This window comes from Rhamphochromis sp. 'chilingali' (assembly GCF_963969265.1).
Source record: "Rhamphochromis sp. 'chilingali' genome assembly, chromosome: 4".
NCBI lineage: Eukaryota > Metazoa > Chordata > Actinopteri > Cichliformes > Cichlidae > Rhamphochromis > Rhamphochromis sp. 'chilingali'.
The window spans coordinates 19,972,148-19,986,796 of record NC_137948.1 but is presented as its reverse complement, the minus strand read 5'-3'; the positions used below and the strand labels follow the sequence as shown (position 1 = coordinate 19,986,796).

Below are 14,649 nucleotides of genomic sequence, written 5' to 3'. Positions count from 1 at the left end.
GCAAATTACTGACCTCTGTCATCATTTTAAGTGGGGGAACTTGCACAATCGGTGGCTGACTAAATACTTTTTTGCCCCACTGTATATGATGATTTATATCGTGCATGTGATCTACATTTCTTTTTTTCTTTTCTTTTTTCTGTTTTTTACTTTCTAAGCATAATTCAACATAATGGCTGAGAAAACCCATATGGAAAAGATATATATAAATGTTATAAAGTTTGTATCTGTCTTGTGTGAAACTTGTATGAAAAGCATATAAGAGTGAAAACAGATATAAGATCCCTTGAAAAATTATATAATGAAACTTGTATGTTTTGGATACTTACTAAAACAATGTATGAAAGTAATTAGAAAGTGGCCACTTTCATGAGTAATCACATATAAGTTTTTACTATTTCTTTTTCACATGGGAAGCACTGGGAGACTGAGAACAAGATTGCAACATTATTTACAGTTTGGCAGTAAATCAACATGATATCCCAGTGTGTTAACATTTGCATGTAAGTCAGTGGGAAAAGTAGGAAAACAGGAGTTACAGAACCACAGAGAACAGATCTGAAGGGAGTAGAGAGTTAGGGAAAGTCAAAGGGGGAATAAAAAGCAGCTGTGTAACTGGGAAATGGTTAATATTGTGACATTCGGTATGTCAGCATAACTTTCATAGGCTAAGATCAAATATCTGCTGTTGCTTTTGAAATCACAGTCCTAAAAAGAGGTGACTGTATTTCCTTTATTCATAAGCCTTTATTCAAAGCAGCAGTGATGATACAAAACAAGCACATAGTACATTTTTTTAATTGTTAACTTTGTTACTGTGTTTAAAACTAAAATACTAGTTGTTCTGCAGTCAGCTCAGAAGAAGCATAAATGACTATGGTTATACACCAGCTAAGGATTTTTCTTGAAAAGGGCACAGTAAAAACTGTTTAATTTTGAAAGAACATAATTGCTTTCAGCTGCTATAGAGGTATTCAGTAAATGAGACAATCCTAATGGTATGCATCTTTGTCCAAGAGGTGGCAATCTCCTTCCATTGAAAATATAATCTCACTGTGTGCCATAGTCTACATGACACAATCCAAGAAATTCTCCTTTTTGCTTTACCCTGCAATGGACAATATACCTGAATAGACTGTACCTGTTAACCTCTCACCCTATGACATTTTGGGCAGGATTCCAGCCCCACCATGACTCTGCATTGGATAACCAATTAAGAAAATGGATGAATAGATTTATTTTTCCACAATTTTTTCCTGACATTTCAAAGGCAGCAAAAATGTCCTTGACAAAATGTATGGTATGTAGCACAGCACATGGAACAGTCACACAGTCATATGTGATATACAAACCATTAAATGCCAACTCTTCTAATAAAGTTTTAAACCCATTTCATGACTTGCTGTTGTGCTCTGTCCTCATTGCCCACTATCTAGTCCCTCCTTACCGTTAGTTAATAAGGTTTATCCCCACAATGTATTAATAAATGAACATGTAATGTATATAAGGATATATTTTTAAGGAAATACAAACACAGATAGTTCACATCAATAATAAGAGAACACAGTTAAGTGCTGTAAAGTGAAAACGGGTATAAACAATCCTGCTTCTACACCTTCAAACAAAACCCAGTTTATGTTCTATAACTGCAGTCTGTGCTTCTATTTTCCATGTGTCTATCCTCTGTCCATCTTAGCCAAATCAGGGAAGGTATATTCTTCAAGGTGTCTGCCTACAGAAAAGAAAATGTTCATGTTTTAAGGGGAATACTATTTCACTTGGCTCACAGAAAAAAATGTAAAAAAAAAATCAAAATTTTTTTGATTAATTTGAATGCAATAAAATGACCAATTGTATATTTTTTTATTCTTTCATTAGAACCAACAAAAATGTAGGAGCCACTTCCTGTTAACAAAAGCAAAAAATGGAAGTGACACTCCTAGTGACAAGTTAATCATTAACGATTAACTGTTTTCCTGGTATCGTGAATATCTTCCTGTAATTGTATATGTTAAGGGGAAGTGGGTGCTTTTAATTCCTTTTGTAAGAAATTGAACCTTTTCCTGATCCATGACTAAGCATGCAAACACAATAGCCACACAAGGTTTCCAGTTCACCCTAATGTAAAAAATGAAGGTGGGGTTGTGTTAAAATATGTTTCTCAGTCATTGCAGACATCTTGCTCTCCCTGCTTATCCGGATTCTGAAAAAAGTAATATGCTTCTTGTTTAAATAAGGTTTTATATGCACTGGTATCTACTAACTCCCCCTCCCTTTCCAAACGCCTTCGATGCTTGTTTCCTGCGGGGGAAGACGGCGGGTATGCGTGCCGCGCTGAAATGGTAGCGCTGTGTAGGACGACTGCTGTGTTCCTTCGGATTACCCCCCACCCCCCTATCCACCCCTGTGGCCAGTCACGTGCTCTAATGTTGTGATGTGGACATTAATGTGCTCTCTGTGCAGAGGAGTTTTTTTTGTTTCCTGTTCTCATGCTGTCCTCCCATAGGTGCCCAGCGTGAGAAGAGGTCTCTTTTCTTCCTCTTGTACTTTTTCCCATTGTTGTGTAATTTTTCAGTGTTTTCTCTGCAACGCTGCCGATCTCCGACTGTATTCCCATGTGATATCTTTGTTGTGTGTGTAAGTCGTGGGGGGGGGGGGGGGGGGGGGGGGGGGAGGGTACTATTCCTCTGCGGGGCAACCTGCATATGGCCAATAAAGCATTCATTCAATTCAATTCAATTCAATTCAATTCAACAGTTACCAAAGTACAGTAAAGTTACACTCACGTAATCTTTTTACTTTTAAGCACTTGTTTGACCCATGGAGCATTGGGGTCCAGACAAATCTTTTGCCCCTCCTTCTTGAGAGTAGCACTGCAGGATCGAAGACAGATACGAGACGGCAGATATATGCATATGGTTCAAGTGTTTTATGAGGGCAAATCATTAGAAATACTTACATAATCTCAGTGCTTTTGCAGTAGGAGTTTGCAGGGTAAATCTCCACGGTGCTTATGAAACGTCCAATTGGCCTTTTCTCCTTAAAGAGGCATTGGCATCTAGGACTGATACCTGAGGCTTTTAGATAAGTTAGAGAATGATTTTAGTGTCTGGAGACAAACAAGGTAAGGCAAGCATCTATTGCAGGTTAAAATTCACATGCACGTGACAAAAATGAAAATTCTGTTGCTGCCATTAGGTGTCAAATGCACATTTCTGAGCAATAAATGTTTTGTATTTTCATCAGTTGTTCAGCTATACTTACCTCCATGGATAGTCAGGAAAACCAGGAGTGCTACAATGATGGTAGACATTTCTTCTGCAACTGACTGTAAACTAAACTATCTAAGAGATACGATATATATCTGAAGAATATGATTAGTGAGTAGACTATCAGCTCAGCCCTCTTCTTTGAAAGATTGTGATGAAGTCTGCTCTGCAGACCCCCTTTCTCTCTTTGCTCCCTCTTTCCAATGAACTCTTTTTTCTCCCCCCCCTCAATAAAAAAAAATGAGAGCACAGAATAAGAATCACATAAGAAATACATGCTGCAGCAGCAGGCTTTTGGCAAGGAAATACCTGGACTCTGTCCCAAGATAAGTACATCGCAAGAGAACTGATTTCCATGGAAAAAGGTTTTTTTTTCTTAAACCTCTTAAAGCCTTGTGCCAGTAAATGGTACTAACAAGTTATCTGGAATATGGATATCTGTGCCAAACCAAAGACTTTGTATTTGTCTTTCTTGTCTTTGTATAATTTGTGTTGCATATATGCATAAATAAACATAGATCATAACAGTTTCCCTCTATAAACATAAATAAAACTAGCACAAACCTGTTAATATTCAGCCAGATATATGTGTGAAGGCTTTGCAGATACCAACTTTTCAAACAGAAGGTGCTTATGACAAGCCAGCAGGCTTGCCCTGGCATGACATTAAAGTCAGAGGGATGCGATTTCACATGTGAAATTGTACTTCGGGACCATCCCCCAACAGATATCCAAGATTAAAGTATTCATTGTTTATGGGTGAGAGGTTGTACAATTCTTTATTTGTTAAACATCCTGACGTTTTTCAGACTATCCAGGGGATGTTTACATTTGAGTCTCAATGGAGGCAAGTTATATTGTAAAACTTCATCCCATCAGCTTGCAGAACGCAAACAATGAACAATTGGCCAACAGCAAGGAAATGATTCAGTCCTTGTTTTCCCAGTTCAGGTTTTTAAGTCTTACCATGAACCTCATGGTAATTTGGGGCTTTTAATGATTTCTTTGAACTGTTATTTTTTCAGGGTGGAATGCTTTAGACGCCATATATCTTTAATTACTTTAAAATTCCAGAATTGGGTGTATAGGATTTTAGATTTTTTTTCTTTGGGGGGGAGGGGGGGGGGGGGGTTCTCTAATCCACACAGGCTCAAATATATACATACACCCCCACTAATAATTGGTTAAATTTTTCCAAGTTGCACCTTACCAGGTGCTTTTGTGTCCAAGTTTTAAACTATCTGGGTTTTGATTTGAGGTGAAGAATCTTGGAGGTAGTCTTTCTCCTTTATTACTTCATCTAGTTTGTTGTACCAGCTTTAAGCCTTGGTGGTTCCTGGGGTGTTTCTGAACATGCTAACTAATCATCTCTTGTATTCTTCCAGACCTTGAAAAAGTGATGACATATCAGAATAACTTGTACTTATGCACTACTGTTTGAACTGATGATGGAGAGATCTGCAGTTGTTGGCTCCAAGAGACCTTCCCAACTTATCCTTTTCCGGTTTTATTCAGTTCTTTTTACTTTCCCAATGTTGTGTTGGTCAACCAAATAGGTCCTGTCAAACAAATCCATTTTTAATGCTGGCAAACAGAAACTACAAGTCGCATTTAATCATAATCACTAATCACAAGTTAATAGGCATTGTCCTTGTCAATTTGAAAGACACTGTTGCACTTTCAGCGCCACTTATTAAAATATTTAAGTGAGTGTATGTATATGTTTGATCCTGAATAATTCTGACTCTGTGTGGACTGGAGAAAATCAGAAAATAAATTCAAACTTGTTCAATCAAAAATTTTTTAGTAATTAAATATGTACACTGTACAATCACTCCACGCTGGAAAAAGAACAGTTCAAAGAAATCCTTGTTGCCATGACATTCATGTCCATGATGCGTGTATATACACACACTGTATATACTGTGTGTATATATCTTTGAGTCTATGAACAGGAAATAGATTTCCTGCATGTTGTCTTGACTTCTTTCCAAAATATTTCATCTTTCTACATTGCTTTAACAGTGAAAAGGTGCAATGTCAGCATCTATGCATTTAATATACATGTCTACTATACTGATAAAATAACAGTTTAACTTTTTACTGTATTACACATTTTCAGCATAAATGGAAATACAGTGTTGACAGTAAAAACAGTCTGCACAATTCTAAAGAACTTAAAAGTCAATATTTGGTTTAGGTAAGGTAAACCTTTATTCTTCACACGACCTCAACTTGCTTAGGCAAGCTTCCTTGCTATTTCTTTTCGTTAATGAAATGACTACAGGCTTCTTGAAGGACATTCAAAGCTCTTCTTTGGATGTTAGCTGCCTTCTTTAAAAGTCTCTGTCAAGGTAATCCCACACTGCTTAAATCATGTTGAAGTCTGGCTTTTCAACCCATGACAGATTATGTTCCATTGTGTGTTTTCTATTCAGTGCCTTTTGTGCATCAATAATGTTTTGACAGTGACGGTGATCACTGACACAGCAATCAGATGAGTTCCAGATGTTAGTGAATGATGGTTTATAATCTGATGTTACTTTTTTGCATTCATAATTAAATGAATTTTGACAAGATTCCCAAACCATGACAAATCTTTCAGTAAGTTTTAGCTGTGGCTGTTGACACTCACTTCACAAGACCTGTTGCCACTGAGTTTGAGTCCATTCTTGTTTATTTTGGCACAGCATATTAGCCTTTTCTTCCCGGTTCCCCTCCTTAAAAATGGCTTTTTAACTGCCACACTCCCACTGAAACAATTTCTGATGAGACCTCAGGGAATAGAAGGGACAGATATATCTTGCATTCCCTTTGTCTTTTTTTTTTCGTGATTTCTTCCTCTATTTCTTTAGGGCATGGCTTTCAGTTACTGTTTATCTGCAGTAGATATGTGTAGTTTTTTAGACCTGGCATGTTTTGTCCTCCACTTAACAAATTTCCTTAATTTTTTGGTGACACTCTCAGCACATTCTAACAGCACACTGAGATATGCCCCAAACCAACTAAAGTCACAGAGCAGGGTCAGTGGATGCTTAGGTGCATAGTACATGATGAGAGAGTTTGGCGTATGTTACGTTTCGGTGTTGTCAGTGTGTTGTTTTTGGCGTGACTGTTATGTGTTTCCTGTTTTACTTTGAAAGTCTGTGTTATCTTAGTGTTTTCAGTTTACGTTTCCCTGTCTCGTCAGGTCTAATTTGCCCCAGCTGTGTTTCCCTCCTGTGGTCCATTCCCTGATTGCTCCTTCTAGGTATTTAAACCCTGTGTTTCAGTGTGTCATGGTCGCGATCTCCCCCGTGTTGTAAATAGTTTGGTGTTTTGTTGTAAATAAATAGTCTGTTGTAAATAGCTGTGAATGGGTTTGTTAATATTTTCGTTTGAGACACCTTCGTTTTGGGATTTTGGTGGAGAGCTTTAGTTTTTTTCTCGTGTGTCTTTTTCTTATTTTTATTTTCATACGTTGCACGCCGGTTGCCTAGGCCGGGGTGTAACATATGGGGGCTCGTCCGGGATTGCCTTCGCTGGGGGGGTCCGAGGACCGCCCCAGCCTTTGTCGTCTGCTGGAGGGTCCGTGGGACCGCTCCAGCCTTCATTCGCCTTCGCTGGAGGGTCCGAGGGACCGCTCCAGCCTTCGTCGTCTGCTGGAGGGTCAGTGGGACCGCTCCAGCCTTCATCAGCTTCGTCCGTCTTCGCTGGAGGGTAAAAGAAGTTGACTTGCCTGCACAGAGTCCTGACCTCAACCTGACTGAACACCTTTTGGATGAATTAAAGAGTGGGAGCCAGGCCTTCTCCTCCAACTTCCTTGTCTGACCTCACAAACGCACTTGTGGAACGATGGTCAAAAATTTTCATAAACACAAATAAATTAAACCTTGTGGAATTAAAAATGGGATGCCTCTCAAGTTCATATGTGTGTGAAGGCAGATGAGTGAATAGTTTTGGCAATATACATTTAGTGAATGTGGAGGTGATTGGAGTTGTTTTAATGTTTGAAAATATCTATTTTTTATTATATACTTCACTTAGAATGTGGTAATCTGTAAATGAAAACACACAATTGGTGGGAAAATCAGTGAGCTACATAAAGTTGAAGGTTTACAGACGTTCCTACTATTCATTCTGAGGAAACATGACCATATATGTCATTTTTAAGCACAGTTCATCCCACCCCAGTTGTTGTCAAATCTCAATGAATGTGCCTGCTACCAGCATGCACCAGCATGGCAGCAAGTACTGTAATTCAAGTAGATAGTGAGATGATTCACAAGGACGCAAAAACTGGAATGCTTGCATAAAAGTTAGTAGAGTTTATTCTCACCTCTTAGATACCTACACTAAATGGCACTGCAGTTTCATCCAATATTTGTTTTGTCATTTCAAACCTGGCCATTGTGAGTTGACAGTGTGAGTCATCTTTTAACAATAATTCCAAAATAGGTGTTAAAAATAGTTCATCATTTTCATTATCCACCTAAAATGGTCTGATTTCATTTATTCCATTTAGGGGAATTTCTTTGCTTCAACTTCTAGCTTTAGGTTCAAGATGGGCCAACATGAGGTTGTGGAAGTTTTGTTTTGTGAAACATGCGGTTAGGAAAAAATTTTGTTATACTTCCTCTTAATTAAAAGTCTAGTTCCTGTATTTTGTGTGTGTGTGTGTGTGTGTGTGTGTGTGTGTGTGTGTGTGTGTGTGTGTGTGTGTGTGTGTGTACATGTTTAAACATCTTTGTGATGGCAGAAAATTAAAGCATTATGCCAATGAGATGTCCTCACTAATATACGAAAGTACGCTCCTTAAAATAGGTTTTGCTTTGCAAAATGAAATCTTGCATATAACAGTAGAAATATTTTTTTTCTTTGTTGTGTGCAGGAAATATGAAATACTTTAAATGCACAGAACTCAAACTCAAGCAATAGACAGTGTTTGGTCACTCATATATGTATAAATATTTCTTTAGGGGAATTTCATGGAGCCAGATGATGTAAACTGTCATTTGATTTCTAACATTTGCTGGTGGTCACATGCCGGATATCATCTTTTCTTCACATGTCTCACTACATATGTTAGTTTTAATTTCAGCATCGTAATGGTTAACTTAAAAACTTTCCGTTGAGGTCCATCACATGCTCTGTGTTTAACCATAACTGCTTTCCCTTTCTATATAGCGAAGGTGGGTGTGACTAGGGATGGGTATTGATAAGATTTTAACGATTCCGATTCCATTTTCGATTCTGTTTAACGATTCGATTCTTTATCGATTCTCTTATCGATTCTTTTTTTTTTTAAAAAGGAGAACACTAAGGTCGATTAGCTCAGAGCTTTGTTTTATATCTTCTTTTTGAACAAGATAGAAATTTAGGAGTAACATGGCCTTACAAACCCAACAGTAAGATCTTAAGAGATCCACAGCCTACGGCTCTTCAATGGGGTGTCACAGGGTCCCCAGGAAAAAAAATTGTAAATGTAAAATAATAAAATAAATATTCTTGTGAGACATATCACATATTGACGGGGTCGGGTTATGTTAAAAAGTATAAATTGTTATACTTTGTTCATTGGTTCAAAGGTACCCCACACTTCTTTTTTTGTTTGCTTGTTTGTTCTGGTGTATTTTTCATTTGAACTGTTACTCTGCCAGAGTACTCATATTTACAAGATGGCATTGAACGCCCCATTGGTGTATCAGGAAAACTATTTTGTACGTATGTACCTTGAAGGGGATTGAAGTCGTTCTTTTTTCCACCGCAGCGAAGGGCTAGGAGTAGGAGAGGAGCTGCTGTATGTTTTTGTTATCGAATCGATCTGATTGTGAAATAAAGCATATGCAGTGAAAAAGCAACTCCAGGAGTCATCCCTGCCTTAAAGCTGCAACATTCTTCTGTAGCAATAACAAAGTATAACATAAATTGTTCTGTGGCAATTACACAAGAATATCCAGTAATGTCCCTGCCCACAATTAAACACATTCACTTACCAAAAATCGGGGCATCTGCTGTGGCAAATGGGTGCAAGCCTTTGACCACAAACTGAGTCACTGCTCGGTGACATTAGTCTATCCTGGCCTGAAAGGAGACGCTACCGGTAGACTGCAGCGAGAACTACCAGCGAGCGCCAGCCAGACTCTGTCTGTCTCTCTCATCATGGTCACCTACATGTACAGTAATGGCAGGTCTTGTAATAAGGCAGATTGCGCTAACATAATATGCACTGTTAGTTGATTATTTACCTGCCGCATTAACGGGAGAGGACGTGCAAACGTTACCGCTGCTGCTGGGTTGAGAGTCACGAGCGGAATTAAAAACACAACATTCATTTAAGGTCATCGCGTGTTTTGTGAGCAAATGCTTTTGCATATTCGTAGTGTTTCCTCCCTTAAATGAAATATCTACTTTGCAAGTTGCCCTGTTGTCATCGGTTCTCATAAAGTATAATCAAACTTTTGAGCGTTTGAGCCGCCGTGTTTCCTGCCAGGTAAATGACGCTCCGCAACGTGGTGACGTCATTCGGGGCGACTGGAATCGATAAGGGAATCGTTTGCAAAAACGGCAAACAATTCCAAGGAATTGAAACAGTGGGAACCGGTTCTCAACAAGAACCGGTTTTCGATACCCATCCCTAGGTGTGACCACAAAGGGACCATCGGTTAATAGGTTTATAGACCTTTGGTCATTGCATCCAATTTTTCCAAAAATCAATTTTAAAAAACAAAACAAAACAGAAAAAAAATTCATTACAACTAATATGGAAATATCTGTGCCTTTAAATGACAGACTTTTGCCCTCTGAAAGAAAAAAAAATCTTTAGTCAGCATTAATTTGTTAAGTGAAGCAACAGTTAAAGTCTTTTTCTCTTGCTCAGACTTCCTTCTGCTTTGTGAGAATGATTGAATCGACGTCATGTCAGCAGACATGTTTGAGCTAGATGAGATTGCATCAGACTCAAGTCCAATAACAACTTTTGGCAGCTCACCCACTGTTGCTTCAGGAAATATCAATCGCATAAGTAATAAACTGACGATCGTGCCTTCCAAAATGACACCAATGTAATCTAGGGTGCATAAACGCCAAAGGTTCAGTGTCATCAGTTCTGGGAAAGGATTTTAAGATAAGATAAGATAAGATAGAACTTTATTAATCCCTCGGGTGGGTTCCTCTGGGAAATTCGACTTCCAAAAAAAGCACAGCAACGACCGAAGTTACAGTTACAGAACTGTTATATATATATATATATACACACACACACACACACACACACACACACACATATATAAATACAGAGACAAATATAAATAAAATATACAAAGGGGATAAATAGAATAAATAGGAATAAAAAATAAAAATACAAGTGAATTGCACATTTCAAGTATTGAGTCTATTGCACTGTTGACTATTTTCTGTCTCTTTTTAACATATATGCATTTTTTTTTTTACTATAATGCATATATGGCATGTGTACATGATCAACATATTCACAGTATACCCACTGTTGAAATACAGCAGGTATTTAGCTTTTCTTCTTAAGGACTGAGTGAAATTAAGTTGGCAGTTAATTACTGAGGAGGCAATTACCATCTCATATGGAAAAGAAATGAAATTCTTTAAGAATAAAAAATACTGTAGCTCTTATAAGACTTGATGAGCGAATGTGATACTACATTTTACTTAGGAATTTAGCCACTTTTGCATTTTTCCCCATTTTCACTTTGTTTTCTATGAAAACTATGCAAATAGGTAACTTTCATGATGACTGAGTATGTGAGAGACATGCCAACAAACGGAGGCTAACATTCATCAACCAGTCATTCAAAAATTACATTCAGGTGTAAATTAGATTATATCTGTGAATCAGTCACCACTTGGTCAATCTTTAAGCTTCGTGCAAGAGCTGGTGCAATACAGGAATGCAGACGTAGTTGGTTAATGAAAAAAAAAAAAATCTGAAGCATTCCTGTGGCATCAGTCGATTATCACAGAGTTTTAGTCACAGTGTTTTTCCACAAAGGTGATATATGTGACAAATCTTGATAAATCAGACTATTAGAGCTCTCAGTGTGAATTCCCACACCGGGTCTGAAAGTCCACTCTTGCGCAATCTGCAAGAAGTGAGTCATTTTCAGTTGGCTTTAAAAGCTGAGCCTCTTCAGGGATAGAGTCAAACAGCAGAGCAGCTGAACTGAGAGAAGAGAGGGGACCGGGAGCTGAAAGAAAGACAAACAGACTAGAAGAAAAAACAAGCAGCTGTTGTAGATTAGCGCTTCAGGCTTCATCAGCTTTCAGAAGAACATTGTTATTTTTCGTTGTTAGTTTTTACAGAATTTCTAAAAGGCAAAATGATAAGCAACAGAATCATTGTCAGCTCCATCGTGGTGCTTTTGACCCTGCTGGCCACCTGTGAAGGTATGTTTTTTTTTGTCATTTAATGGCTTAATTTAGCAGTAACAAGCAATTTTATTCATGCTATCCTTTTTCATTGCATTAAATGTTTTCAGCATGCACTTTGTGACCATGTGCAACTGCTTTCTTCTTACAGGCATGGGAGTGGAACTGCACTGCCGTTGCATTCAGACAGAAAGCAAACCTATTGGCCGCCACATCGAGAAGGTGGAGTTGATTCTTCCCAACTCCCACTGCGAGGAGACGGAGATCATGTAAGAGCCAAAGTCTTCTTTCCATCTCAGTAGTGATAATTTTGCTTGATTTTGTCACTGTGATTTGTTGGCTTCAACACGAGTTCTCTATCTAAACTTTAGTTTTTTTTCACTGATTTGTGTTGCAGTGCCACACTGAAAAGGACAGGTGAAGAGGTTTGCCTTAATCCTGAGGCCCCCTGGGTCAAGAAAGTGATCAACAAGATCATGTCCAGGTAAGATTTTACCTAAAAGTATGCCAACACAGCAGTCTTTCTTTTAATAGGAAATAGAAACTAAGAAATTATCAAACAATGTTAAAATCCACTTTTGACACACAAATTAATTCTTCTTTACTGTTTCTTGTCCAAGCAGCAGACCCTGAGCTGAAGAACTGAAGCGACACAAGAGATGTGCTTCATGAACGAGCTGTTTTTTAACCAACAAAAATCACTGAAATCACCGTGTTCCTTTCACGAGATGAATGTCATCATATGCAACTAGCAGTACCACTCGCCTGAAAACCTGTTAAAAATGACAGAATTTTGATTGAAGTGTTTGTATCAAACACCTTATTTTTTTACTTCAGTATATGTATTCTCCATGTATTCTCCTGTCATGAAGAAAGGGAGGCTACCTATTTCCCTGTGTGTATGTATTTATGTATTTATGATTATAAGTGCTTAATTTTTTTTCTGTATTTATGAAATAAAATGTCAAATAAAATGTCAAATTGAAATAGCTTGTTTGCCCTTTCTTACATTTTATATTGCAAAACTGACAATATCAATAATAGGAGCAGCCAGATATTGTAAATATTCTGTATGGAAAAACACCCATTCGATGATATAGTAACATATATGACATACATTACATATTTTAATAGATTGTTATTACTGATGCATATTGTGTCTAAGTAATTATTTACTGTTGTAACTAGTTATAGTGGACCTACATTAAGTAGTCCACTGATTCCCACTTATGGCATAATACATAATAATCAAGTAATTGGCTTTTTGTCAGACCATGACTAGTTTTTCCTCTTTGGTCCTAAAACTGTAATTTTAGAGGGAACATCTATTATTGATGAGAATGTCATGAGGCCATCTGTCATCTGAAATGTGACAAGGAGATCCACCGATACAATTTTTTTTTTGTTGGGGTCACAAGACAAAATTACCTCAAAAGTTAATTGACTTCACAGGTATATGTGTTATAATCTGCTTTTCAGGGCATGCTCACTTTTGCCAAACCACATTCTTGCTTTTATCTTTGCCTTTCTACTGAACACATGTCCTTGGATTTTTCTTCCTGTTGTTATTATCTCACTGACCCAGAAGTTCCCATTTTTCATCAGCCCCTCCTGGTTTCTAATCTCTGCTGGCCTGCATGGTAAATGGCCTGTATTTGTATAGCGCTTTATTAGTCCTTAAGGACCCCAAAGCACTTTACACATCCAGTCATCCACCCATTCACACACACTGGTGATGGCTACATTGTAGCCACAGCCACCCTGGGGCGCACTGACAGAGGCGAGGCTGCCGGACACTCGCGCCACTGGGCCCTCTGACCACCACCAGTAGGCAGCGGGTGAAGTGTCTTGCCCAAGGACACAACGACCGAGACTGGAAACCTTCCGATTACAAGGTGAACTCCCAACTCTTGAGCCATGATCGCCCCGTGCATAACACTTCCTAATCAGCCCTGATTTCTTATTTTATTTTTTAATTCAATTTTTAATCAAACAAAGTGCATATTTCCCATAGCCATGTAGCCAATTCCAAAGAAGTGAAGTTGATTCCAAGTGTTGAACTAACACGTGGTATTTTTCACTAGAATTCTCAATAAGAGCAAAACAGATGTGGATGGAAGTGAAGGGCCAATAACAGGCTGAAAAAAGGAAAAGGGGTGGCCAAATCAATACATTCTTTTAAAGAAGGAAAGTACTGGTCACCTCAGTGACACCAAAAGGCCTGAAACCTGGCAGAATACAAATAAAATGGATGCTTTTGGTTATTACATACAAAGCCAGAGAGACTAACAAAGAAGCTGCAGCTAAAAGTGGCTGCAGCAAAGGCCAGGCCTAGCAGAGCATCTCACGGAATGAAACAAAACATCTGGAGATATCCATCTGTTCTAGGCTTCAGGCAAAAAGAGACTGCAAAGAATTTCATTCGAAGCATTGAAAACAATCCGTATATTAGTTTTTCCAGTTTCAGTGTTGGGATAGGCTATCTCTTAGGAGATAGTACAATCCTTGGCTCCTTCATACTTTGTGTTAGCATATACTTTGGAAAGGTAGTGAATATGAGTTGGATAAGTGAGAAGGAATGGTTGAATCAAAATGTGAACATACATAATGAGTACTGTAAAATTTTAGTTTCATATATCAAATACTTTTCATGATTTTTTAAAGATAACAACCCACTTTCAGGTCTCTTTTTCAAACATTGAAATGTCAGGCTATGTTTGAACGCGATTATCTTAAAACTATTAAAGATAAAGGTCTAACATTTTCACTGATGTACAACAAAATTTTGAGTGCTCTACACCAACTGTGCATGGAAAGAAAACATATAAATAACAAGACAGCAAGAATATGTAAAAAAGAGGAATATATATACAAAACAAGGGGAAGCCACACAGCAGAAAGGCATTAGAGGATAGTTTACAAAGTACTTGAAAGTAGTGTAATGGACTCGGTCTGAGTCTGTGTGTGAGTGACCTGAGTGATGAGGGTTACTCAGATCATG

General features: G+C 38.1%; 1 protein-coding gene and 1 long non-coding RNA gene across 3 annotated transcripts; one reads left to right on the top strand and one right to left on the bottom strand.

Moving 5' to 3' along the window:
* Window positions 1–2,851: 2,851 nt before the first annotated feature.
* On the bottom strand, window positions 2,852–9,883 carry LOC308394769. The gene is made up of 4 exons (XR_013971286.1): window positions 9,497–9,883; window positions 9,245–9,418; window positions 2,960–3,077; window positions 2,852–2,873 (listed from the first exon to the last, which is right to left on the bottom strand). It is a non-coding gene; the product is annotated as an uncharacterized lncRNA (long non-coding RNA).
* A 1,528-nt stretch (window positions 9,884–11,411) lies between these two features.
* cxcl8a (chemokine (C-X-C motif) ligand 8a) lies at window positions 11,412–12,618 on the top strand. 2 transcript variants are annotated; one of them, XM_080880744.1, is made up of 4 exons: window positions 11,412–11,666; window positions 11,800–11,917; window positions 12,046–12,132; window positions 12,269–12,618. In XM_080880744.1, the coding sequence occupies exons 1-4, from the start codon at window positions 11,600–11,602 to the stop codon at window positions 12,279–12,281; spliced, it is 285 nt and encodes a 94-aa protein (XP_080736870.1). In that variant the 5' UTR covers window positions 11,412–11,599; the 3' UTR covers window positions 12,282–12,618. The 2 variants fall into 2 exon arrangements, with proteins under 2 accessions (XP_080736870.1, XP_080736871.1); XM_080880745.1 differs by having other exon boundaries at window positions 11,416–11,666; window positions 12,272–12,618.
* Window positions 12,619–14,649: the final 2,031 nt, after the last annotated feature.

Excerpts from the sequence above, each read along its gene's own strand:
- cxcl8a (XM_080880744.1), top strand. The coding sequence starts at position 11,600 with ATGATAAGCAACAGAATCATTGTCAGCTCCATCGTGGTGCTTTTGACC. Across the intron at positions 11,667-11,799 it reads CCTGCTGGCCACCTGTGAAG|GCATGGGAGTGGAACTGCAC; the intron begins GTATGTTTTTTT and ends TTCTTCTTACAG. Across the intron at positions 11,918-12,045 it reads TGCGAGGAGACGGAGATCAT|TGCCACACTGAAAAGGACAG; the intron begins GTAAGAGCCAAA and ends TTTGTGTTGCAG.